Source organism: Anopheles funestus, chromosome X, assembly GCF_943734845.2.
Source record: "Anopheles funestus chromosome X, idAnoFuneDA-416_04, whole genome shotgun sequence".
NCBI lineage: Eukaryota > Metazoa > Arthropoda > Insecta > Diptera > Culicidae > Anopheles > Anopheles funestus.
This window is the reverse complement of record NC_064597.1, coordinates 7,917,194-7,942,365: the sequence shown is the minus strand read 5'-3', so window position 1 is coordinate 7,942,365 and position 25,172 is coordinate 7,917,194. Positions and strand designations below refer to the sequence as shown.

The 25,172-nt window shown below is 42.5% G+C and overlaps 4 protein-coding genes across 6 annotated transcripts; 3 read left to right on the top strand and 1 right to left on the bottom strand.

Moving 5' to 3' along the window:
- Window positions 1-803: 803 nt before the first annotated feature.
- LOC125767757 (protein-L-isoaspartate(D-aspartate) O-methyltransferase) lies at window positions 804-2,415 on the bottom strand. 2 transcript variants are annotated; one of them, XM_049434639.1, is made up of 6 exons: window positions 2,080-2,415; window positions 1,865-2,000; window positions 1,662-1,804; window positions 1,358-1,595; window positions 1,185-1,270; window positions 804-1,122 (listed from the first exon to the last, which is right to left on the bottom strand). In XM_049434639.1, the coding sequence occupies exons 2-6, from the start codon at window positions 1,917-1,919 to the stop codon at window positions 961-963; spliced, it is 684 nt and encodes a 227-aa protein (XP_049290596.1). In that variant the 5' UTR covers window positions 1,920-2,000; window positions 2,080-2,415; the 3' UTR covers window positions 804-960. The 2 variants fall into 2 exon arrangements, with proteins under 2 accessions (XP_049290596.1, XP_049290604.1); XM_049434647.1 differs by having other exon boundaries at window positions 1,865-1,995.
- A 433-nt stretch (window positions 2,416-2,848) lies between these two features.
- On the top strand, window positions 2,849-5,928 carry LOC125767675 (complex I assembly factor ACAD9, mitochondrial). The gene is made up of 3 exons (XM_049434504.1): window positions 2,849-4,013; window positions 4,103-4,427; window positions 4,511-5,928. Exons 1-3 carry the CDS (start codon window positions 2,998-3,000, stop codon window positions 5,033-5,035), a joined length of 1,866 nt encoding a protein of 621 aa, XP_049290461.1. The 5' UTR covers window positions 2,849-2,997; the 3' UTR covers window positions 5,036-5,928.
- A 6-nt stretch (window positions 5,929-5,934) lies between these two features.
- On the top strand, window positions 5,935-9,455 carry LOC125767665 (uncharacterized). The gene is made up of 3 exons (XM_049434477.1): window positions 5,935-6,024; window positions 6,384-6,752; window positions 6,835-9,455. The coding sequence occupies exons 1-3, from the start codon at window positions 5,944-5,946 to the stop codon at window positions 8,560-8,562; spliced, it is 2,178 nt and encodes a 725-aa protein (XP_049290434.1). The 5' UTR covers window positions 5,935-5,943; the 3' UTR covers window positions 8,563-9,455.
- A 2,803-nt stretch (window positions 9,456-12,258) lies between these two features.
- LOC125767686 (uncharacterized) lies at window positions 12,259-23,038 on the top strand. Of its 2 annotated transcripts, XM_049434523.1 has the most exons (5): window positions 12,260-12,661; window positions 13,719-13,876; window positions 15,723-16,170; window positions 17,406-17,467; window positions 17,852-23,038. In XM_049434523.1, the coding sequence occupies exons 2-5, from the start codon at window positions 13,873-13,875 to the stop codon at window positions 18,604-18,606; spliced, it is 1,269 nt and encodes a 422-aa protein (XP_049290480.1). In that variant the 5' UTR covers window positions 12,260-12,661; window positions 13,719-13,872; the 3' UTR covers window positions 18,607-23,038. The 2 variants fall into 2 exon arrangements, with proteins under 2 accessions (XP_049290472.1, XP_049290480.1); XM_049434515.1 differs by having other exon boundaries at window positions 12,259-12,661; window positions 17,406-23,038.
- The last annotated feature ends 2,134 nt before the right edge of the window (window positions 23,039-25,172 follow it).

Below are 25,172 nucleotides of genomic sequence, written 5' to 3'. Positions count from 1 at the left end.
ATCCCGCGTACTGCTGCTTTTCCGTTTTGAAGCTACACAGGCACTGAACGAGTGAAATATTAGTGCAAGAGGGATACATTTGTTTGACGAAACGAAACCCCAAAAATAGACGATCCAATAAATGCTTGCCATGTATACGTCCGTTAACGATGGCGGGGGAAAAACGAGTGAGGGAAATGAGCGAATATTAATTAAGACACTTAAAATTAGATTGCCCTTAGTAGGTGAGGGGCCATCCAAAAAAAATCACTGCCAATTTGTGTACGGTGAAAGCATAAGGACAAGAGGGAAATTATCTATATCCATATCGTATTTGTTTTTCACAAACCAGACAAAATCAGGTTTAGAGAACGGATGAAGTTACATTTACAAAACATATCGGTAAAATTAAACGAAAAACACGTAGCGAAAGGAAATGTTAAACGTACACTTATCCTTAACCCCGTATTATAGTGAGAGCTTCACAAACAGTTGTGCACAAAGGCATAAAGCGTCGTAAAAAAAACCATTCGAATCTCGTTTCGAATTTCGTGTGCAATCGTGTGCATTAAACATTAATCGTTTTTTGTCAATTTTGGCGCACGATTAGGCAGAAAAACAAAAACAAAACATACTGGGAATGATATTAAAAAGCGATAACCGATAGAAAACAGTGGAAAAAACGGAACGTGTCACCTGTTTGTATGGGTTTAGGTTTCTATCACAGTCCCGACTACTATCTGTATTGCTGTTACTTGGGACTATTAATACTAAACAGTTGATTTAATTATAATAACAAATAAAAGCCGAAAAGTGAAACCACGTTTCAAACTAACACGTAACAAATTTTATTCGATTAAGCTGATTTGAAGCTGTTCATACTATGAAATAGGTCTTTACGATAGTGTAACCGAGAAAAATAATTATAATTATAGCCACCAGTCTTACCGCCAGGTAGTACAGTTGCCGCCCATTGCAGCATCATTTGTGCAGATCCGTTAATGGGACGTACATCACACCCATCAGCTTCGTGTTGGTGATCTGCCCATCCAAAGCTTTGTCGATCTGTTCGAGATACTGTGTGCTGCCTTCTGGACCGACCGGCACAATCAATCGGCCACCCGGTTTTAGCTGGTTGATTAGCTGTAAAAATAAAATAAAATGATTAAAAGCTCTCGCAAAAAAAATGTTCATGGTGCTCTTACCTCTTGAGGTGTTTCAGGTGCAGCTGCTCCCACATGAATGCAATCGTACGGTGCATGTTCCTTCCATCCTTGCCGACCGTCACCCTCTGTAATGGGGGGGGGGAGGACCATTTGTTTTTAAAAAATTATTAGAAAATCTACATTATTTTCGAGTTCGCGATGCTAAACATTACCAACGAGTATAAGCTTCCCAGTATCGATCAGCGATTGATCATCCTGTCCAATGTTTTTGCGGCCCAGCTCGACCAGCCGCGGATGATGCTCGATACCGACAGCGTACCCGGTAGCCGACGGTTCCCGGTGTATGAAGCGGGCAAAGCAAGCGGTTAAATAGCCCGACCCGGAACCAACGTCCAACACCTTGCTGTTGTGTTTCAGGTACGGCTGCAACAGCTCCAGTGCATGAGCGTGCTGTAACGAGACGTGACATTAGACAAAAGAAACATCATACCACCCGCGAACCGACGAATACATTACCATATGCGGCGCACTAATAGTGGCCCCGTGTCCGATCCGTTGCGGTGCATCCGTGTACGGATGCAGGTTTTCCGGTACGTAATGCTTCCGGTCGGTGGCTAGCATTGCCTGCGCGACGGCTTCCGATTTGATGATGTTATACTCTGGCGAAGAGTTTGTACTTTGTGAAAAAGAAATTCTACTAAACACCGAGGTTTACTTACCTTGCAGCTGTCGGATAAGATCCGCATTATTTAATCCCTTGGAACGCCAAGCCATTTTGTTCCGCTCAATCACTCAATGCCGCAGAATTCGCTGGGTGATTTCCGGTCGCAAATAATCTGTATCCCTTCGACTGCACTGAAAGAAGGGGAAATATACTGAATTTTGCTGTAAAACTTTACTTACACCTTACGTGTTGTGTGAAACGATACGATACAAAGTAAATTCTAGAACCAATAGAAAAAAACCCAGCGCTAGTGTACTACGACGATACGAGAAGAGCAGCAACAGTTCCGAGTTCGCAAATAGCTTTCGAAATTCTAGATGGTACTGTCAAAATTTGTGCGAATTTTATCGATTTGCCCGGCCTACTGATGTTTTACGAGCAACTCAGTTTTATTTCCATCCCAATATGTAACTTCACAAGAAGAAGACATTACCAAATAAACTAAAAGACATAAATTGATGGTAGGAAAATTTTATATAAACAATTACTTTGTTTCCAGCCAAAGGACACTCAGCTGTTTCAAAAATCAAAACAAAAAAATGTTGTGTTGATTTTTATGTAGCATTCGTTTACATATCACTAGCTGCACGGTTTATTACAATTACAAATAAGCTGAAATTTGATAAACACTTGAACGCAAAATTTCCATTCCTTTCCTATTACAAAGCATTACATGAAATATAGCGTAATTTGTTTCAAAATTTCTTTGTACACTCGTTACATCCAGGTTCAATTCAGTGGCACAATAATAGCAACATACAATGCTGGACACTTCAGAATGATTTTTCACCCTTGAGGACGATATGCAATGGTTTGATTTTTTAAATTAAATTACATTAATTTACATTAATTAAATTACGTTTGCCTTCAACAAAAAAGCTTGTTGATTACAGAAGATTTTCGTCTTTGGTGCAATTTACCACTTGTTATTTTTATGCTGCACAACTGTCAAATCAATCGGTGAGCTGTCAAAATAGATTGTTTGCATAAACGTCAAATGCGTAACATCACAGTGAGCTCCAGCCCGTGTTGTTACGAAAACGTTGTTGTTTTTTTGCAATTATGCAGCATTGTTAATAAACTGTTTACTGTTGGTTTTACAATCCCTTTGCTAGAACACACACGGCAATGCTGCTGAGAAGAGCGTGCCGTCCATTGGGACGTTCCTTTGCAAGAACTTGCTTCGTACGTCACTCTACGGTTGCTTCGCAGGAACCGGCCGATTCCGACACGGGGTCGAGTGCCATCAATATCAATCTATCGAAGCCGGCACATGTGCGACTGCCAAAGAAAAATCCTTTCATGAAATCCATGTTTGTTGGTACGGTGGATACGGAACTGCTTTCCTTTCCTGAATCACTCAACCGAGAAGAGCAGGCTCGGCTTACGAAGCAAAAGGACGACCTGGAACGGATAATGCAAAGCGGTAACAAACAATCAGGCGCAGCCAGCAATGAGCTTTACGGACTGCAAGGACCGCTGGAATACGGTGGAAATCAATTCATCGAGACGGAGCTAGCATTTGTTAATGAACTTCTTGCGGACAATCGTTCGAAGGCGATGATTACGCTTGAGCATAATGCAATCGTAAAGCTGATTGCACAGTACGGCACCGATGTATCGAAGGACCTTTACCTGTCGAAGCTGTGCAGCGGTGAAATGATTGCGGCTAGCGCACTGTACGAGTTAGACAGCTCCCGGCAAACGATGTTCAGTACGGTCGCATCGTTGGATTTTGCCAGCGGCAACTGGACACTGAGCGGGACCAAGATATTTCTACGGAACGAAGAAACCGTGCCCGGTCTGTTGCTCGTAATCGCATCGACGAAAAGTATGCAAAAGCTTAGCAAAGAGGATGGTACGTTTGCTGCCTTTCTGATTGACACGAATGCACCCGGCGTCCGGATATCACAATCCGACCTTGGCACCGGAGGTTTAGCGCGGGTAACGATCGAGCTCAACCACGTGGAGGTACCCGAGACGCATCTGGTCGGGAGGGAAACCGATGGTGCGACGGTGCTGTCGAAGTTTCTCTCAGCCGTCCGCGTACAGTCGAGCGTCGTGCGGGTGGCACTGCTGAAGAAAGTATTGAATTCGCTAACCGATTTTTGCATCAATTCGAAAACGTCCACCGGTGATATGATGTATGGAAATTTTTTTTAACATTTGATACGTTGTAAAAAGGCACTTTCTAATATTTTATCGTGTTTTTTTTCTGTTCTGCTGCTTTCAGAGATATTGAAATCGTACGGCAGCAGCTGGCTCGCATGGCAAGCATAATTTATGCTTCCGAAAGCTTAATCTACATGACCGCTAGCTTGATGGATGATTTTGAAAATCAGGACGTAGAGATGGAGGCAGCAATAACAAAGGTCTTTACGACGGGCAGTTTGCTTAATCTTTCCATGCTGCCGTTACAGCTCCTAGGTCCGCAGGCATTAAACAAAGAGTGCACGTTTGAGGAACTGTTTAACGATGCGCTGAAGATGTTCGTTGGTGACGAATCGGTCGATTCCGTCAATCTATTCATTGCGCTGACCGGGCTCCAGTACGCTGGTGTAAGAATTTGTTGTATTAATCTGTAAAATTCCCTTTCCTTTACTATCTTCTCTTTGTTTCTCTTCCTTCCTTTCACACACAGATGCACACGTACGAAACGATTAAAAAAGATCGCAATCCGGCAATGAACCCTTCGTACGTGCTGTCGAAGCTGTTCGAAAAAACGTCGATCGAAAACCCGAAAAAGTTTGCCAATCTGCAGCAATACTTTCATCCTTCACTCGAACCGGCCGCACACTGGATCGAGCATTCGATTGTCCGGCTAAAGCTGGCCACCGAGTGCATACTGTCGCGGCACGGTGTGGATGTAATCGAGCGGCACATCGAGCTGGCCCGGTTGGCGAACGTGGCGACGTTAATTTACGCGATGACGGCCAGTGCGTCGCGTGCCTCCCGGTCGTACTGTATCGGGTTGCGGCATGCCGCCCAAGATGTGCATCTGGCGAACATGTTTTGCCGCGAGAACAGTGAAAAGATTCGGCTGCTCGCGCTGGAACTGGAGAAGGGACCGTACATTACGAGTGACGACGATTACAACGTGATAGCGCGTAATTTGTTCCGTGAAAAGCGTTACTATTTCGAGCATCCGATTACTAAGAACTTCTAAGGTGCGGAGGGAATTATAAATTCTAACAACTAGTAAATGGTTTAAAAAAAATTACAATGTTACATACATTGCTTTGCGTTTATTAGAAAAATATCACCTTTTTTCCATATTTAATCTAAATATTTTAAATATTTTCAAAGTTATACTAGAATTTTAAAGCATTAAAACTAACTCAGTAGGCGCTGACCACGTTTCCGGCATGAATCGCTTCCAGGTTCCATTGATGTCCTTCTCTAAACTGCAAGTAATTGTAAGCGGATGCGATTGCACATTGATTCACGCACACAAGCGCACGGAATACAGAGAGAAAGGACACCGCAAAGTACGTAAGCGAATTCGGGTTCCCGTGCTCTACTAGTGGCAAGGATTTAATATCTAATGTCGCGGGGGAACAGCGCAAGCGCAGTTAAAAAAAACAACAAAAAAAAGGACAAAGTGTGTATGTTTTCCTTGCTCTCCTAGTGCAAGTGTTTGTCATGTCATGTATCAGGAACGGGCCTATTCCGCGTTTGCAGTAATAGTGGTTTCTTAAAAATTCGACCATAGTTGTTAGACCGTGGCATCAACCAACCCGTGTGCAAACCTGTTCAGCGATGTGCGATAATTTATTGTCAAGCGTCGATTTAGCGTACGGTCGTTCTTCCTAAGTACGGTTACAGTGCGGAGTTACGGTGATTCAGCCGAGCAGCAGCATTCGTCATCCGGAAAGAGGGACGTGTGCTGTCTGACACGTAGCGGAAAATAGGTGGCAATCCTCGCATCGATGTAGAGCTGGCTTGTGTTCCCATTCCCGGAGGTATACGGACGGCCTGAACCCAGCGTGTAGCCAGTGTACAGGTCGAACCACACGCTGCAACCTTGCAAAAAAAAAAAAAACACTGGCCAGTGGTGCCAGCGCTACCCATATTATGTCAGCGGCCGTACACTTGGTCCACGATGGGATGCTCATCCTGCTGCTTATCTATGGAATCATCGCGCTAGTCAAACCAGTACGATATTGCTATTTGTAGTCTTTCCTCTTTGCTTTCGCTTTTTGTGTTTTTTTTGTTTGGTGTAGTATTTTCGTTTATATTGCTCGCGTTTTGCTTTCGATATTAGTGAGTGTTGTGTTTGGATTAAAATATCACACCGCCAGCAGCGTATTTTCGATCAATAATGGTGTACCAGAGTGTACACGCGCACATCGGTTTGTCAATACGCTCCTTTCTTAATGTGTGAATTACGCGACAAAATAATAGGACCACTTTCGTTCCAACGCATGTTGTGCATGTCCTGTTTGTAAATAAAGCGACACAGGTTGAGATTGATGGTTCCGTTTCCCACTTCCCACTCTTCTTCTGCTCTCTAGGCGGTTGGATCATCATTGGCACTGTGTGAGGGTGGCCAAACATGTCTTCCACCGAAGGAATGTTGCGCCCAGGGTTGCTGCTATCTGTACGCACCGCCTGGTGCACCGCGCGTACCGCTGGCAAACAACGATCACGTGCTGAGCCTGCTGTTTGTGAACCATTGGTACTTCTGGTGCTTCGTGCTGGCCATCGTACTGGCACTGCTCTGTACGTGCTCGCTGTGGAAGAAAAGGCGCCAACTGTGCGGTTGGGATACGTCCGCACGCCACTCACAGTCGGAGGGTGATTCGGCCGGTTCCTGTTACGCTCCACCACAGTACAGCCGGTGCAACTCGTTCCACATACATGCACCACCACCATACACCGAGGTAAAACCACACCGTTCCTTCGTTTCCATTCCACTCAGAAAGAGTTTCTCACTCAACACGCTTGTTTGTGTGCTTTTTGCAGGTTGCATCAAAACCCGACCTTTATCCGTTGGTGTTTAGCTACACCGATCCGGGCAAGGGTAATGGTGCGAACTATCTGATGGTGCAGTACTTCCGGAACTATATCGTACAGCCGGTCGGTTCGATATCCGGCACGAGCACGGTTGATTCACTCAGCTCCAGCTTTATCTGCAATGCCAACGAGGCAAACACTCTAGTACCTCCGCCGTATTCGCGCGCTGCCAGTCCCGATCTGACGATGTCGTTCCGGAACTATCTGATGCCACGGTCCGCATCGCAGCAGGTATGCCTTACCGCGTTCGACCGCACGTCCGGTGGTGTTCAGGCAGGGCAGGTGCCGGGTTCGCGTAGTCAAGCCAGCTACCAGCGGGACGATGATTCGCTACTCGACCATCATCATCTGCATCAGCAGCAGCAGCAACAGCAATGCATACTCTCACGGGAGCAACAGCGTGACGAGACGGGTCCGATCGATGGCACTCTTGTTACCTCTACAATCAATCACACTAGCATAAGCAGTAACAATGTGTCCTTAATGGAGTGTCCCGAGAGTGAACGGGGTGCCGGTAGCTATCATCCGCGCAAGACCAATTACATGGACCACGGACCAAGCCAACAGCCGATGGCAAGCGATAACGGTCACCGCACCGGCAGCGGTAACACCTCAGCACCGAACAACGATACCTCCGGGCTGGTGCACTCTGCTGTGGCTGGTTCGACGGAATCCTTCACCTCACTACCCGGTCCACCGTTCGACGGTAGCCCGCAGGCGCACAATAGCAATAGCATACATCCGGCAAACCGTTACACCGGTCGGCTCGATGGTACCAGCGAAAACTGTGATCTTCACATGCTGCAAGCAAACTTCGACCAGCAGCGAAACACGCCCGTGTGCAAACTCTGCTGCTCGATGGGTGACATCACGGCCGGCACACCGAACGATAGGCGCATCTATCAGGCGAAGAATTTGAGCGGACTGCACAAAAGTTTGGAAACCTGTTGCCACGTGAATCTGCACGGCAATCGTGAGGGGGCGCGTCTATCGACGCTCCCAACAACGGACAGTGATGATTCGATCCTGCACACGGATGTGGTGCGGAAACATGATGCCCGTATGCGCAACTCGTGCGGTGTATCGAGTGTCGGCTCGAACGTCTCCAGTCTGGTGAATCTGGACGCGTCCAGTTCACCGCCGAGAGCGACTAGCCCGACGGCGGAGGTGCGTGAACTGCTGGAGCAGATACGGCTGCTGCATAGCGATGGTACGGACGGGCCGGTTGCCGACCCGACCGGGACGGAACAGAGCGACGGACAGCCGTACGGTGATGATGCAACGACACAACCTCGACCCGGTGGTACCGTGTCAGACCAACGGCTGGCGGGACAATCGAGCTACAGACGACCCTCGTCACTGATCGGGCGCCGTACGAAGCTGTGGTCGAAACCGAACACCCAGCCGGGTGGAAGCAAGGGCATGTACATACCAATCTCCTTCACCCAAAGCTTCATGGGACCGGGTACGACCGGCCGGCATCTGCGCAGCCCAGCCTCGATGTCTAGCGCGGCCAGTAGCTTCCTGAACCGTGGACGCAGCCGCTACTGCTGGATGTCGAAATCGGCCCCAACAACACCGGGTGCGGCACCGGGCAGCTTTGCCGGTGGTACGCTCAGTGATAATCGGCCGCTGCTGCTAACCGAGCAGGAGGAGGACGGCGAACAGAACGTCTAGATTACCGCTGATACCGGCGCCCTAAAAGGATTGATGCATGATTAAGGATAATATTTACATAATACGGTTCAGATTGTGGTTTTTTTTTGGTTTTGTTGGACCGGATGTTCGTCTCATCTGGCGCTCACCTGGAGAAGCTGCTCCGGCACCGGACCGGTATGGGGTACCGCAAATACCTAAACATGATGTTTTTTTATGTACACACGCGAGCAGGAGAGCAGCAGCAGCAGTAGTAAAGTGGGTTTTGCACAAAACTTTTTAAATCTACACGCACCGGCGTACACCGGCTCAGGGTTTAACTGTCCCAGGTGTGCTCGCAGGATGTACAACTCTTTGCTCTCTCTCTCTCTCTCTCCAAACGATACAGCAGACGATAGGCACAGGTTCAGGTACCTTTCACGACCACGAACGTTGGAGCGACTGTATCAACGAATCTTTTTTAGTTTTTATTTCACTACTATTGAAGCAATATTTAGCGAACCAGGATAATAATAGTAGAAGGACGGCTCAACCGAACCTAACCTAGCAAAACACGGTTAAACAACAGTCTTCGATCTATACAGCGAACTGTCCGCGCGTGTGTTTAGACGGACGGGCATTAGAGAGAGAGAGAGGGAGGATGGCCTAGCAAATAGCGCTTTGGAAGAGATGAGGGTTTTTTCGTGGTTTTTTTTTTCTTTAAATTGAAACCCAACTGTACACGTGTGGGGGCCAGTGTTGGTGGGACTTTTCCAAGGACAACTATGTTCTGGACCATAACGTGTTTCGTGTTTGTACCCTTATCCCGTTTCGCTTGCTACGTTTGTATTCTTGTAACTTTGTAAAAAAAAAAAACACACACACACATTGTCCCACATACACACACACACAGAGGCACAAACACAACCAAACATTACTCCCGTTCAGAATATTTGCAGGGAATTTACTTCTACTCTTTATTCTGCTTTCCTGTTTGGAAACTGTACAACAGAACAATAAGAAAAACCAAGATCGGAAGCACCGTTTTCCCGCCCCCTTCTCCCTTGGAAACCCCCTTGCAAGGGGGTTGAACGATAAACAAAGTGCGAACGGCACAACTGGCTAAATGATAATTTTAGAATGGTATAGCGTCTCTTAGTATCAACTTAGTTTTCAAATGCTTTCTTGCAACAACTGCAAACTACAATAACATATAAATCAAATATGTAGAAAATAATAATAATTCAACAAAACAACCAAAAAAAAAACAAAAACCATTTACCCTTTACGGTATAATTATCCTTTTTCGTATGTTGGCGCAACAACGCACAACACGCACTTTGCGGCGGCTGTTTTGATCGTTGTTTGTTGCTTGTTTCTGGTGGAAGAAAAACAAAAATAAATAAACAAGTTAGTGACAAAAAAATAAGACCGGGCCTCTTTCACTTTTGCTTTTAATTTTACTTCTTTATTTAACTTGGGACCCATCAACTCCAATAAATTTGTCTTTTTTCGGCATTATAACCTTACCCGTATAAGGATAATAAAAAAAGAGTTTTATATTTCCATCCTCAACTTCGAGTGATGAAGTTTCTGTAGGATTTGGAATGAAAAAAGATATTCCTCAACAAATCCAAACCCAGAGATTTGAACGGCCTCTTCTAGGGTAAGGTAAGGAAGAGTAGACTACATCCTCCATGGCGCAGACACTTGGCACCACATGGTTGGCTATTCTATCCGACATAACCTTGAAGATATTGGAGAACAAAAACTGCTATAAAAAAGATGCTCCTCAACGAATCCAAAACCCAGAGATTTGAACGGTCTCTTCTAGGGTAAGGTAAGGAAGAGTAGAGTACATCCTCCATGGTGCAGACCCTTGGCACCAGATGGTTGGCTATTCTATCCTACAAAACCTTGAAGATATTGTAGAACAAAAACTGCTATAAAAAAGATGCTCCTCAACGAATCCAAAACCCAGAGATTTGAACGGTCTCTTCTAGGGTAAGGTAAGGAAGAGTAGAGTACATCCTCCATGGTGCAGACCCTTGGCACCAGATGGTTGGCTATTCTATCCTACAAAACCTTGAAGATATTGTAGAACAAAAACTGCTATAAAAAAGATGCTCCTCAACGAATCCAAAACCCAGAGATTTGAACGGTCTCTTCTAGGGTAAGGTAAGGAAGAGTAGAGTATATCCTCCATGGTGCAGACCCTTGGCACCAGATGGTTGGCTATTCTATCCTACAAAACCTTGAAGATATTGTAGAACAAAAACTGCTATAAAAAAGATGCTCCTCAACGAATCCAAAACCCAGAGATTTGAACGGTCTCTTCTAGGGTAAGGTAAGGAAGAGTAGAGTACATCCTCCATGGTGCAGACCCTTGGCACCAGATGGTTGGCTATACTATCCTACAAAACCTTGAAGATATTGTAGAACAAAAACTGCTATAAAAAAGATGCTCCTCAACGAATCCAAAACCCAGAGATTTAAACGGCCTCTTCTAAGGTAAGGCAAGGGAGAGTAGAGTACATTCTCCATGGCGCAGACACTTGGCACCAGATGGTGGGCTATTCTATCCGACATAACCTTGAAGATATTGTAGAACTAAAACTGCTATAATGCCATCTTTGCTATGAAGAGGAGCAACTCTTAATATCTGTAAATATAACAAAGGATATCCCTGAAGTAGTTGCCATTTATCCTTTATCTCGTTTCAAAAAGTCTGATACTACCCTGAATAATGATGAATTACTAATAGTCGTATAGTTTAATTTTGCGTTTCATTATGGTTCGCCATCTTTCTTTAAACGATTGAACTATTCGACAAACTAAGAACGGTTAGAAGTTGCATAAATTTAGAGCTTTATCTATTTTGTACCTTACTTTATTGTTTCTTTTTTTCAGTAAGTAGAGAAATAAAAAATATAATAAATTCAAATAAAAATAACAATATATTTAGTATAATTTTAAAATTACTTAATATAGCAGATAAAATATCATTGTTTTTTTCTTTATTATTTACTTGCAGTAAAATTAAAAATAATATCAAATAATCCTTAAGAACGATTTCATTTCAACATTATTTTCGTACCATTTTTATCCCTGTCACTTTATACTGGTCTACAACTCCTACAAAAAGGGTCCTGCGCAGTGTTTCCCTTAGTTAAAACCATTTCATAACATGTTGATGTACGCGGAACCACACCAAAGCAGTGCTGTCAGGAAAGGCTGTAGTTAACTACTTTTCCACACAAATATGATATGTATTTTATTAAGGTGAAAAAAAAGAAATCAAATTTATATAACATAATAGCAAATGTTCCGTTCATCTATTAGGGAAAGATTGCCAGAATAGAAGATAAATTGTTATGCATTAATTCGTCATCCTTAGACGAATTTTTTTAAAGGCTTTTTTAAAGGGGGGGGGGGAGGGAGGTGAGGGTGGTTGACTTTACATTACATTTAATATTAAGCTTTCAAAGGCACAAAAGACAACATGTCGTTAGTCAATGTTGTAACTTACCCCCTTCCTTATATTACATTTTCCGCTCAAGCTCAAGCACTTCTTCCCCATCACCCATTATATCCTTACTCCGCTATTCCTTCCGTCTTTAACTTCTTCAGAGCAGCGTTCGCCCCCCCCCTCCCCCCGCTTCTCCCCCTCCTAAGATGTTGTGTTAGTTTACACGAGAGCATCTCATCTCACGGAGCGGAGCGAAGCTGTCCGACAAAGCGCAGAAGAGACTGTCTGCCACATATCTTCTCCAAAATCTCGGATACTCTCCCGTGGAACATCTGCTCCCCCAGAAAGGTGTTGCTTCATCGACGCAAACTGAAAATTTGGATGCAGTGTGGCGCTTAGGTTTTCGCGAATAGAGACGCTGGCCGACAGGACGCGTCGCGTCGGGAAAATCAAAGCATTAGGGGTATCGATTGTTCCAGCGTTCCAGCGTGAAAAGTTCAGTCTGTGGTTACCGAAGGGCGGCAGATAATAGGGCCACAAACCGATACCCGGGACACCATGTCGTACGGAGCTGCTGGTCAGTGCTGAAAATGTGACAGACGGTTCCAGTTGGGACACGAAGTTTGTGAAGGCAAATTAAACGCAACACGAGCGAAGAAGAAAGCGAAAACAGTAAGCAGTGTTAAAACAACAATTTTTCACCAAAAAACCCGTTCATACCGTGCATGTGACGAAACAAACAGAGATAAAACAAAAAAAAGGGAACGAAAGTTAGTTCGTGATAAAAAAATCATGTGCTACGTACAAATATGGCCGTATATCTAGTCTCACAAAGTAGAAAGAGCAGAGGGTGGAATTAGAGAAGAAAAAAAAAACATTATAGCACATCTATATGTATACAGGAATATACTTATATGTATACTACTAAATCGTGAATAATTGAAACACTCACAAACGGCACTGCCAACAGATAACGCACCTTTAAAGAAGAGAAGAAGAAGAAGAAGAAGAAGAAAAACATCCTCACGAGGAAGAAGTTTTCAAAAATTACGCACATAGTGAATCGTTTTTAGTACACGCATGCCTGCACAGTTCATTACCATAGTGCCAGTGGCAGAAATACACTCCCACAAAGGGATTGGTGACATAATTAAATCTCGTACAGGGCGAAGCGTAATTGTTCGTGCTTCAGGCTTTTTTTCGTCCAGTTTTTTTTCTTCTCGCTACAAACCCACACATTCACAATGAATAATTGATATTTTGTGACGTTAGTGTGTGATTATTACTCGTGCGTGAAATTAGCCCCTTTTTTAAAAATCAGATACATCCTTCCTGTTCCTTCAAATAGTGTCGTTTTTCAAAAAAAAAAACAACAATGTACTAACTGTTGTACAACCTACCCAAAAAAAGGGTCAATGGACGAGTTATTATAGACGAGAGTGTCAAAAACTCAAAAAGGAAAATGAGTTTTAAATCGAATCCAACACAAAAAAACACACACACCAAGGACACACCTCCCGCTTCAGGGGCAATTGAATTCCACCAGTTGTGGAATGTAAATTTGCTTTATGTTGACAAACTGATTGACAAGTAAACACACCATGGTGCTGGGTTATATAAAATGCTTCCAAGAGTGGCGTAGTTACTATATGGAAGCTCCTCACTTTAACTTAAACGAGCTCTTATCTGCAAAAAAAAACTTATTCGGTTCCCTTTTTCTTCATGCCAGATCTTCCGGATTCACCGATCAATTACGAAACGAATTCGACGTGAGGCACCTTTTTACGTCTAGAACTCGCCAGCAAACAGATTGCTAAGTACCAGTGTTGGGGTGCAAAAAGTATCTCTCTTCCTCGTTGACGACTACTTTTCAGACATTAAACATGGGTAAGTAACACATTTGCTTTAAAAAAAAAAGAAGAAGAAACTCACCCAAAATAGCCGAATAAGTTCCATAAGTATGGATATAAAAGAAACTTCAACGTATGCGGTTATACCATAAACCAATTTGACATCTTGTACAATTTGCTATAAAAAAAAAACCACTCACAAGTCTGCAACTGCCCACAAGGGGTTTTTTTTTGCTAATTAACTAAAGTGGTTATGAATTCTCGTGTGTGTCTATTCTTTTTTCTTCTCCTTTCTTTCTTACTGTTTGTTTGTCCCTCTTCTTACACATCTTATGCCACGGTATACCACGGACACAAACATGAATGTATGACCGTGAACCCAATATTTATCGTCCCCATTTTTATTTCGTCAACAGTCCGTCCCCATCTTCTTACCCGTAACGGTGAATGGAAGGAATCGCTCGTGCCCCGAGAGTGTTCCTTCCCGAAAAGGATGCTCAGGCGAGCAAACACGCAAAAGGAAGTGCGAACCCTTGAGCGAAACCCCCACTGACAGACACACAAACACACACACAAACGCACACACACACACGTAAAGAGGATACAGAGAGACATGTATGTGCGCATATATCTGCCCACAAGTTCACAAGTTCATGTTTGCGTGTGTTGGTAACTTATGGGTGCTAAAGCAGTTTAAACAAAAAAAAGAACGGTAGGAAACTGTAGCTTTCGCTAACACTAAAAGACCGGAAAAGAGAACGCGTCTTAGTGGAATCTCTCGCACCGAATCCTACCTTTTAGGTATCTCACCCACCCACACCCACCCACTGCTCCACCCTTCACTTACTTGCCGCACGCATAGTAACTGCCAGGATCTGGAAGCCGAAATTAAGACACAACCATTTTTGCGTCTCCATTTTGCAAAACCATTTGTTGGCTACTTGTCACCGCCTGTCTTGATACGATAATTAGCTCTAGAACACTACCGTACTGGAGTTTTGTTTTTTTATTTTTATTTTAGAACAAACCATCACAAGCTAGTAGTAGACAAAGTAGTAGCAGTAGTAGTAGTAGTGCGTCACAGCAAACTGCTTTTCAATCACATTTTGCAGGTTTTTTTTGGTTTGTCAGACACCTTCCATAAAAAAAAAACATTTCAATTTCACACGCTTGCCTTACTATACACCGGAAGCATCCCAAATCAGTTTACGCCTCGCTTCGAAATATGTTTTTTAGAGGCACAGCACACATACAAACACGCATTTCGCATCGCTTAAAATGAAAAATAAGCGTAAACAAAACAACAACAAAAACCTTTGTAGGGTTTATGGCTGTACGTGATTTGCTTGAGGGAAGCGAAATAGGCGTAAATGGTGTTTTTGTTTTGTTTTTTTTTTATTCACAATCGTAGCTTTCTTTTTATAGCTATTATAAAGCTAATTTTGCTTGCTCTTCATTACAGTGGTAGTTTTTAGATACTAGAACAACTGAATCAACTATGTAAACAAACCTTAAATGACAGTACAATTGAAGCACTTAGCAGCGGCAATACTAATGTCAAGCAGCTGTCAAAATGTCGAGCTGTCAAACTCGTTTATACGCTCGAGTTTGTACTTCACTGATACAAGCGTATTGGTGCTGTGCTGACAATTGTACTTGCAGTTGTTCTAACATCTAACATCCCTGTATGAGCTTCACATTTTTCCGTTTTAGCTTAGTAATACCGACAGTTCAGAATTGCCGCTGCTATAATGTCTGTCAGCAGCAACGTTCTGTACCGTGCGGTCCATTACTATCCCGTAGCTCACCTTGCATACAGCAAGTGTTTAGCGCACACATGCACGATTTTCTATTGTTTGTTATTCCTTTTCCTCCTGCCCTAGATACGTTCTTCCGGCTGAGAAGGTCGTCCCACACGCCGTCGTACAGCCAGGGCGGTCAGGAACCGCTGATCGTCGTCGAGGAGTCGGAAAACAATGAAAAGGAGGAGGAAACAAGCAATCAATCGTCCCAGCGCCAAAGTCTGGACATCGAATCGCCCGAAAACCCGTACTTGCTGTCCCCATGGCGCGAAACGCGCAAACACTCGCTACCCACACCACCCTGCACCAGCGGCATCACTGCCAGCCAGGTGCGGCGCCTGTCGGAGCGGGGCGGTGAAGGGTCCGGTCCGTCGCCCCGCGAACAGGCCTTCCTGGCCACGCTCTACAGCACACCAGCACCGCAACCGGGTGGCCGACGCCATTCGGTGGTCACGATCAGCCGCGTTCCGCCCACGCTATTCGGCCGGAATCGCAGGGAGTCTATTGCAGCGCTACCTGCTGGCCAGCGGTAAGTGGACGAACTAATCATTCTCCCAACTCTTCTTTTAACCTAAAACATCTCTCTCACAACCATCGATTCGAATATTGCTTGACATTTTTTTTGCTGTTAATTAACAAAGTGAGAATACTCACTCTTTTCAGAGAGTTGAAACAGAGTGAAAGAGTGGTTATAAGGATTTGAATCTTTTACTCACTCTTTTAAGAGTCATAAAAATATTACTCAAAACTAATCCTTTAATTACTCTTCTTTGCGTTTTTACTCACTCACTCTCTCTCTCTCTGTCGACTAATGACTCACTCCTCGAGGTTTTTACTCACTCACTCTCTCTCTCTCTCTGCCGACTAATGACTCACTCCTCGGGGTTTTTACTCACTCACTCTCTGTGTCGACTCACTCTTTTGCGTTTCAACTCACGCAATAAGAGCGAGTAAGTGTTTTGTTACTCTTTTTGGATTTAAATCACACTATGAGATACTGTGAGTGAGTCATTAGTCGGCACATAGAGTGAGTGAGTAAAAATGACAAGGAGTGAGTCATTAATCGGCAGAGAGAGTGAGGGAGTAAAAACGTAATGGAGTAAGTAAAAGAGTCATAAAAACTCTTTATGCTGAGTTGAAACCATTAACCCCTATGCAAGATTAAACTCACTCACTCACTCTTACTCAGTGTGCACATCTCTACTACATACCTCTTGACCAGCCCATTACCAACCACCAGGCGCCTCCATTGGAAGTAAAGAAACAAAGAACTTCAACAAGCAACAAACTTTTTTTTATAGAAATTTTGTGTTTAATTGCCAAAAAAAAAGAAATTTAACAATTAATATTCCACTTGAAGATGTATAAAATCTGGTAACATATAAGTTCTATAAACAGAGGTAAAATGTTCACCTGTTAGTACGAATTTTCTGTTTGAACAGTTCCACTCGTCTCGTGGCGTTTCATGCTCAATTTACACTCAGCTGGTGGCGTTGGTGGTAAAGCATTAATTAAGTTTGCATTGGTTAGTTCTGGACGAGTGGTGCCCATTTGCTAACAAAATTATAGCCAACATTTACCACCCCTTGGTCAGCCAACAGCTTTCGTTCTAGCGGTTGATGTTTGTTTTTAGGTTAGGTAATGTTTTTTTCTTTTTTTTCTTCAATTTATTCACTCACTATCTGCATGTATTCCTTCTTTCTCTTTCTCTCTTTTTTCTTTCAATTTGTTTTTTGCTCTTTCCTCTCATTCGGCGAACAACAGTTCGAACGCAAGCTCCCGACGCGAAAGCAATATTGGACCGCCGCCATCGACGGACCACAGAGGTAGTATACACAATTTACAGTTAGATATTATGGATGATATAGTACAGGCTAGAAAAGCGCGCATGAAGCTGTGGAACACGAGCAACGAGCGTGTGTGCGAAGTGCAAACGCTCGACGAGGCCGGCACCGGTTCCAGCTCGCCGATGCGCTACACCAACCGGCGCTACTCGGACTTCGTCGGTACCGCGTTGCCCCCGATACAGTCGTTCCGGCGCGCCTCGGAGATGCCGATATCGCCGTGCGCCCCGCTAATGCCGGTCAGCACGAGCAGCATCGCAACACCTGCCGCACCGACACCAGGCACCGACGCGTCCTTTAAGCCGAAAACGAAGATGGGTATCGTGTGCACCAACACTGATCTCATATCTCTCTTATCGTCTCTAGCCTCGTCTGCGACAGAGATTAATCGATGTGGCGAGAAAGAGCACCCTAGCCCCCTAGCTTCCCACGCATTTCCGCTTCGATCCGCCGCCAAAAGTCCGACCGCGGGCACCTCGGCTGCCGGTGGTGGTGGCGGCGGCGACCAGCCGAAAAGCAATCTCCAGAAGAATCGCTCGAACAGTTTTGACATTTCGCTCTACCAGAATATCAAGCAGCTCGCCACAGGGGGCGGTACACTCTCTGGCAGTGGTGGTGGTGGTGGTGGTGGTAGTGGTGCAACCGACACCGAAAAATCGTTCGTCGAGTCCGGCTGGTTCATCAAGCGGCACCAGCCGATGGCACGCCGCAAATCATCGGCCAAATCACCGAGCGCCACCGTCACGTTCGCGCGCGAAACGTTCGACAAGCTGCGGGACAAGGAACCGGCCCACAAGGATGAACCGAAGCCGAAACCGAAGGAGTCCCGATCACCGCTGAACAAGCTGAAATGGGACGGCCGAAGTGCGATCGTGGACGCCCGCATGATTGGACACGCGATCGAAAACTTCATCACCGGCTCCTCGTCCTCGTCATCGTCGTCGTCGTCGGGCAAAAAATCGTCCGCCTCCGGCGGCGGTAAGGATGGTGCGGGTGGCCGAACCGGTGGCAAAAAGTCGTCCACCTCCAGCTGGTTCGGTAAGGCGGACGAGGACGAAGATTCGAACGACGCGTGCGATTCCTCGCTCTGCTCGACCCTGAAGGATCTGTTTGTAAAGTAAAGCCGAACAACCCACTGCTCCCAACTTGGCTTGGCTACTACTGGATTTACTTAACAAGATTTATACACTAAGCTACCGTCGCACGCTACTGGACGGAACGGAACCGGGACCGGGCGTTATTTCCTTTTGCACCCGTGGTTCAGTACAGCAGGCGTCGTGTCAATGCCCACCGAAGAAAACAAAAATACAACACACACACACACACACATACTTAAACACACACACACACACACACAATGCAGGAAGATTGAGAGAGTTAGAGTGAATGAGGGAGCGTCTTACAGAAGGACGACGTAACGTAGCGTAACGTTGCACACTGGGTGCGTCAAACGGGTTTTTTGCTGTCAAAACCATGTGCGACCGTGCGACGCAGAACGTCGTTGGGTGCGCCGTGTACGCCGTACAATTAACATTAACCAATCCCACCAATGTTAGTATAGCCTTTTTGACATCTACCGATATCGTGACAAGTTTTACTAGGCTAAACGGAATACTAAACAAACAAACAAACAAAAAAAAACAAAGCATGTTCGTACGTTTGTGTATCTTTAGAGTATTTGCTGTTTTCGTTCACAATTTTTTCTACAAACTCACACACTTATAGCAATACACGCGGTGTCCAACAAGTCAACAGCGTGAACCGTGCCGTTCTAAGTATACTAGCATCGTAATATTGTGCAAAACATCTCTGCCGTAACATTTCCCCCCTCCCCCCCCCCCCCAAAACAAACCAATTTTTTCCCCGTAACATGTTATTGTGTTATTGTGTGACCATTTTTCTAGCTATTTCTAGCCGATCGCCTTCCAGAAATGTCCTGTATGTGTACACACACACACACACAGAAAAAAAAAACTATAATATATTACTAAAATAAGCACCTAAGTAACTCCCATTCCGTACACCGGTTCGGTTTGTTTGCGTTTTTGACCTTTTTTTTTTATTTTGGAAGTAAATTTTTCTTTCCCACTGTGCCAAGGTATATATGCCAAGGTAGTTTTGTAGTGAACCGCGCAATACAGCAGGATTTTTGGTTTTATTAGTACATTCGCCAAAAAAAAACGGGTTACGTGAGACTAAAGCAACAATGAAACTGCGATACTGTAACATTCGATCCACCGGTGTTTAAGAGTACGGATTCCAGAGAGCAATTTTGCCCACCTCATTCCCAGGCACGTGAATCTTAGTGTGCGTCACTAGACGTGAGATGTTTACATCTACAGCGTTTACTTATAGACTAGCGATATACTTGTAAGTGTCTAACAATTGTATGTAATCAAGTGAAAGATATAGTCGTATGGGAGAGCGATACAAGAAAGAGAGAGAGAGAGAGAGAAAGAGAGAGAAGGTTTTGTGTACCTATCTCTACCGTATCCTGCCAGTCGGTTTTGGCGCAGGATGTCATTGCGTTATTCACACTACTACATCGTTCTATCTTTACCTCCGCCATTAGTTTACACCTGCTAGAGTATAGGAAAGCGAACAAATGCAAAGCTCTCACCCACCGTTACTGTACACTGAGATGCGAATGATAGTTAAAAGCTTGCCAAGGTAAAGAAACAAACAGCTAAAACAAATCCTTCTATCTACCTTTCGTTCGTTTTACGTCATCTGACAGCAAGAGTAACGTCACTTCTGGATCGAATAGAGATGAGATGGTAGAGATAGGTAACCAGAACCGTATATACTGTGTAAATCAATACTTAAAGAAAACAGGTTTTTTTCTATGTGTAAAAGAAATTCGATCTTAGATCAGGGCGCAAATGAAGCCTAAAAATGCGTAACGCTCAGAATTGATGCCAATTATGTCGCGACCATTCTATAGCTGTCGTCAGCTGTGGGGCGGTTAAACAAAAAAAACACAAAATGGCGTGTAAAGTTAACGTGCAAAAAAAAGAAAAGGAAAGGTTACATCTAACTAGCATGGCAAATGGCCACCTAACTAACACGCAACAGCAACAACAAAAAAAAGAAAAACGACGACAAAATTTGTTCAAAAACTCATAGCAGCGTTTGCACAGAAAACTAACTTTAATATACCGTTTTACTTCATTCATTGGATGTGATTAAACGTAAGAGTACATCTTATCCGACAATCGTGACATAGTTAGCAGCAAAATCCTCCCACCAAAAAACAAAAAAAAAATACGCGCGTATTACGCGAGCACAAAAACGTTGTGGTTGTTAAACGATAGTGTGTAAAACTGATTTGATATCGCTCTTTGTAAGCTCGTTTTAGGTCGGAGCATATATAACGGGCAAAACGGTGACTGTACGGTACGGTGTAATGCTGCTGCAGCACTAGCAGGATGCAAGCAGGTTTTGCAAACACAATCACACTAGAGCACATTTCATATACGTGTTGATAAAACGGATTTCGATCACTTTGTTCTTACTAGATTTTTACGCAACATATCTCAAAGGTTTATTATAGCTAACATATCGGACATGAAAATATTGCACTGTATGCAAAACCATTCTTCCACCAAATTTTCTAACCTTCCAGAATCTTCCCTTGATCCAGATCCCTGCCTTGATATGACAACAACCAAAAAAAAAGAGCCAGTTACATACAGCAGGCAATCGTTTTTAGTTCGTACGTATCGCACTGGTAGAAAAGCTACAATAGTAACGCTCATTATTTTGACATTTGACACTTAGTTCCAGTTAACATTTCTCGCGTGTTTATACGCGCGAGTTGAACACTTTGTTTGTCATATCATGTGATACTGAAATGATACTGACAATGCCTTTTTGACATTTTACTATTTTTGTTTACTTTTTTCAAATGTCAAAATTATTTTTTCATTTATTTTTTTAATATCAAATTCCATCATTTTAAGATACATTAATTTTAATTTTCGGCAACCTAACTGATAATAAGTAAACTACCAGAATCAAACAGGAGCAAACGTCTACTTAAATTTTGTAGTTTGCGTCCAAAGAAACCACCGACAAAAAAGAACCCTCGCCTACAGTGATGCGTTAGTGAATAGCTGCATGTAACGGGGGGAGGAGGTTAGAATCATTATATCCGCACCGCTATAAGCAGAGCCACACCATACGCAGATAGTAACAATCTGAAACTATTGAGCAAAGTTTCATCAATCGTGACAATATATAAAAGCTGAATGGAAAAGTTATATCAAAACCGTACTGTTCCGAATTTCCGTAACCTAAAACCCAAAATGCGTTCATTTATTCGAACCGCTTAAGAAAAGGTTTTTGTATACTGTTTGCAGTAACGAATATGGAGTCGGGGTGAGAAAACACAAACGTAATAAGAACGCAAAAAAACCGCATGAACAGGAAATAATTAAATGAAAAAGTTGAAGTGCAGCAGAGAGAAAAAAAACACACACACACGCGTGTAACATTTCACTAAATGTTAATAGTATACCTAGTGAAGGAGCAGTGTGCGTAATGGAAAAAAAATCGTATGACATGAGAAAAGGCTAAAAACGACGGAACAGAACAAAATATTTTTAAGAATTTACTGTTAACATCTTAAAAAGGGTATATTTTTTTGATTCAAAGGGTTTTCCTAGTACATTAACCAGCGTTTCCTCTCAACGCGTAAACTGATTGTTGTTACATTTAGCGTTAAGATCTATACAATAAACTAGTTGATGAATGTTTACAAAACTTGAAAAAAATGACACATCATTGTACAACAAAGCATATATATATATACTTATACTAGTGAAACGGAAGAGATAAACGAAACCGAAGCAAAACCTTCAATGAGCAAGTGGTAAAGGCTATATCTACTGATTGTTGATAACCTACATTTGCAAACTCTATGTGATTACGATGTATATCAAAGGTAAAAAGAAAAGAGCAAAAAAAAAACACAAACACACATAACAAAAAGGGACACTCATTTGTAAAAGAAAACCTCCGCGCTGCAAAATCGTAAAAACACATTTTTGAAGCAAATCAAAACTAGTATGAAACTGTCAACAAACAACCGGTCAAACACGTCATATAACATAATGAAAAACACGGTTTTGCAAAACACAGACAGCTATTAACAGAGATGCTAAAAGATATTTTGAATGCAAAGGAAAACCAAGTTATTAAGAAAACTATAACGATAAATAACAAATCAAACAGCAATCAGAAAATAGTTAAACAAAAAAAAACTTTCAGATAAGCATATTAATTAAAAAAACCGACAATTTGGTAACAAGATGGAATCGATTGTGCGTGCAACGGGTTGCGAGAAATGTTTATGCAAAAGCAAATGAAGGAAGATGAACATAAATCACAAAAAATCTGACATCCGACTCTATCCAACAATAATTTGAACATAGGAAAGTGCATAATATTATATATACATAAATGTGTGTATTTTACCACCGATGATTCGTGTTATGGTTGAATAAAACAATATACTTATTTACCATTATCATATGTTAAACACTAGAATAACGAGCAACGTTTTTTTTTTCTTCTCACTTTTGGTAAACGAAAGAACGAACTAAGGTAAGTTCTGGTGATGGAGGCGCCTGGTGGTTGAAGAAACTATATGGAGGCGCCCAGTAGCTGACACTACTGAATGTCGATGCTACGCAAAGAAAATTAGAAACGAATTGAATAAAAATGAAAAGGGGCGGCCCGGTGGTGTGTGTGATAAACAGCGCTGGTCCACATGACTGCGAATTTGTTGCAATAAGTTTCTTTTCACTCAAATAATGCTTTAAATTAAAAAAGGAATAAAAAATCAGAAAAAAATTTCAAAAAAATTTTCCACTCGAAAATTTCATAAGGCTTACCCCTTACGATTTTTTTGAGAAATTTTGCAAAAAAAATAAAATTGTTTTATTTTAATCCCAATTGGTTGCAATGAGTTTCTTTTCACTCTAATAATGCTTGAAATAAAAAAGAGTGAAAAATAATAAAAAAATCAAAAAATTCAAAAAAAAAATGAAAATTTTCCTCATCTTTGCACCAACTTTTGCCTATAACTCGGTCGGTATCCAACGAATCGCCAATCTTTAACCTGTGGTCGGTAGATGGCACCAATGGCTACATTTTCTTCTTGGACAGCCATACCCTCAGATGTCTGTGCCAGAAGTTATTCGAGGAACCAAGTTCCTTACCCTGTTTGAGAAAATGTAAAATTTTCCTCATTTTCGCACCAAATTTTGCCTATAACTCGGTCGGTATCCAACGGATCGCCAATCTTTAACCTGTGGTCGATAGATGGCATCAATGGCTACATTTTCTTCTTGGACGGCCATGCCCTCAGATGTCTGTGCCAGAAGTTATTCGAGAAACCAAGTTCCATACCCTGTTTGAGAAAATGTAAAATTTTCTTCATTTTTGCACCAACTTTTGCCTATAACTCGGTCGGTATCCAACGAATCGCCAATCTTTAACTTGTGGTCGATAGATGGCACCAATGGCTACATTTTCTTCTTGGACAGCCATGCCCTCAGATGTCTGTGCCAGAAGTTATTCGAGGAACCAAGTTCCTTACCCTGTTTGAGAAAATGTAAAATTTTCCTCATTTTTGAGCAATGTAGCAAAAATTTGAAATGTGATATATTTTGATGGGAATTTGTTGCAATAAGTTTCTTTTCGCTTAAATAGTGCTTTAAATTAAAAAAAGAATAAAAAATCAGAAAAAAAATTCAAAAAAATTTTCCACTCGAAAATTTCATAAGGCTTACCCCTTACGATTTTTTTGGGAAATTTTGCAAAAAAAATAAAATTGTTTTATTTTAATCCCAATTGGTTGCAATGAGTTTCTTTTCACTCTAATAATGCTTGAAATAAAAAAAGAGTGAAAAATAATAAAAAAATCAAAAAATTCAAAAAAAAAATGAAAATTTTCCTCATCTTTGCACCAACTTTTGCCTATAACTCGGTCGGTATCCAACGAATCGCCAATCTTTAACCTGTGGTCGGTAGATGGCACCAATGGCTACATTTTCTTCTTGGACGGCCATACCATCAGATGTCTGTGCCAGAAGTTATTTGAGGAACCAAGTTCCTTACCCTGTTTGAGAAAATGTAAAATTTTTCTCATTTTTGCACCAACTTTTGCCTATAACTCGGTCGGTATCCAACGGATCGCCAATCTTTAACTTGTGGTCGATAGATGGCATCAATGGCTACATTTTCTTCTTGGACGGCCATACCGTCAGATGTCTGTGCCAGAAGTTATTCAGGGAACCAAGTTCCTTACCCTGTTTCTGAACAATTTAGCAATATTGAAAAATGTGATATATTTTAATGGGAATTTGTTGCAATATGTTTCTTTTCACTCAAATAATGCTTTAAACTAAAAAAAGAATAAAATATCGAAAAAAAAAATTCCAAAAAATTTCAACTCGAAAATTTCATAAGGCTTACCCCTTACTTTTTTTTTGAGAAATTTTGCAAAAAAAATAAAATTGTTTTATTTTAATCCCAATTGGTTGCAATGAGTTTCTTTTCACTCAAATAATGATTGAAATAAAAAAAGAGTGAAAAATAATGAAAAAATCAAAAAATTCAAAAAAATTAAAATTTACTAAGGGTCATTTTTGCACCAAATTTTGCCTATAACTCGGTCGGT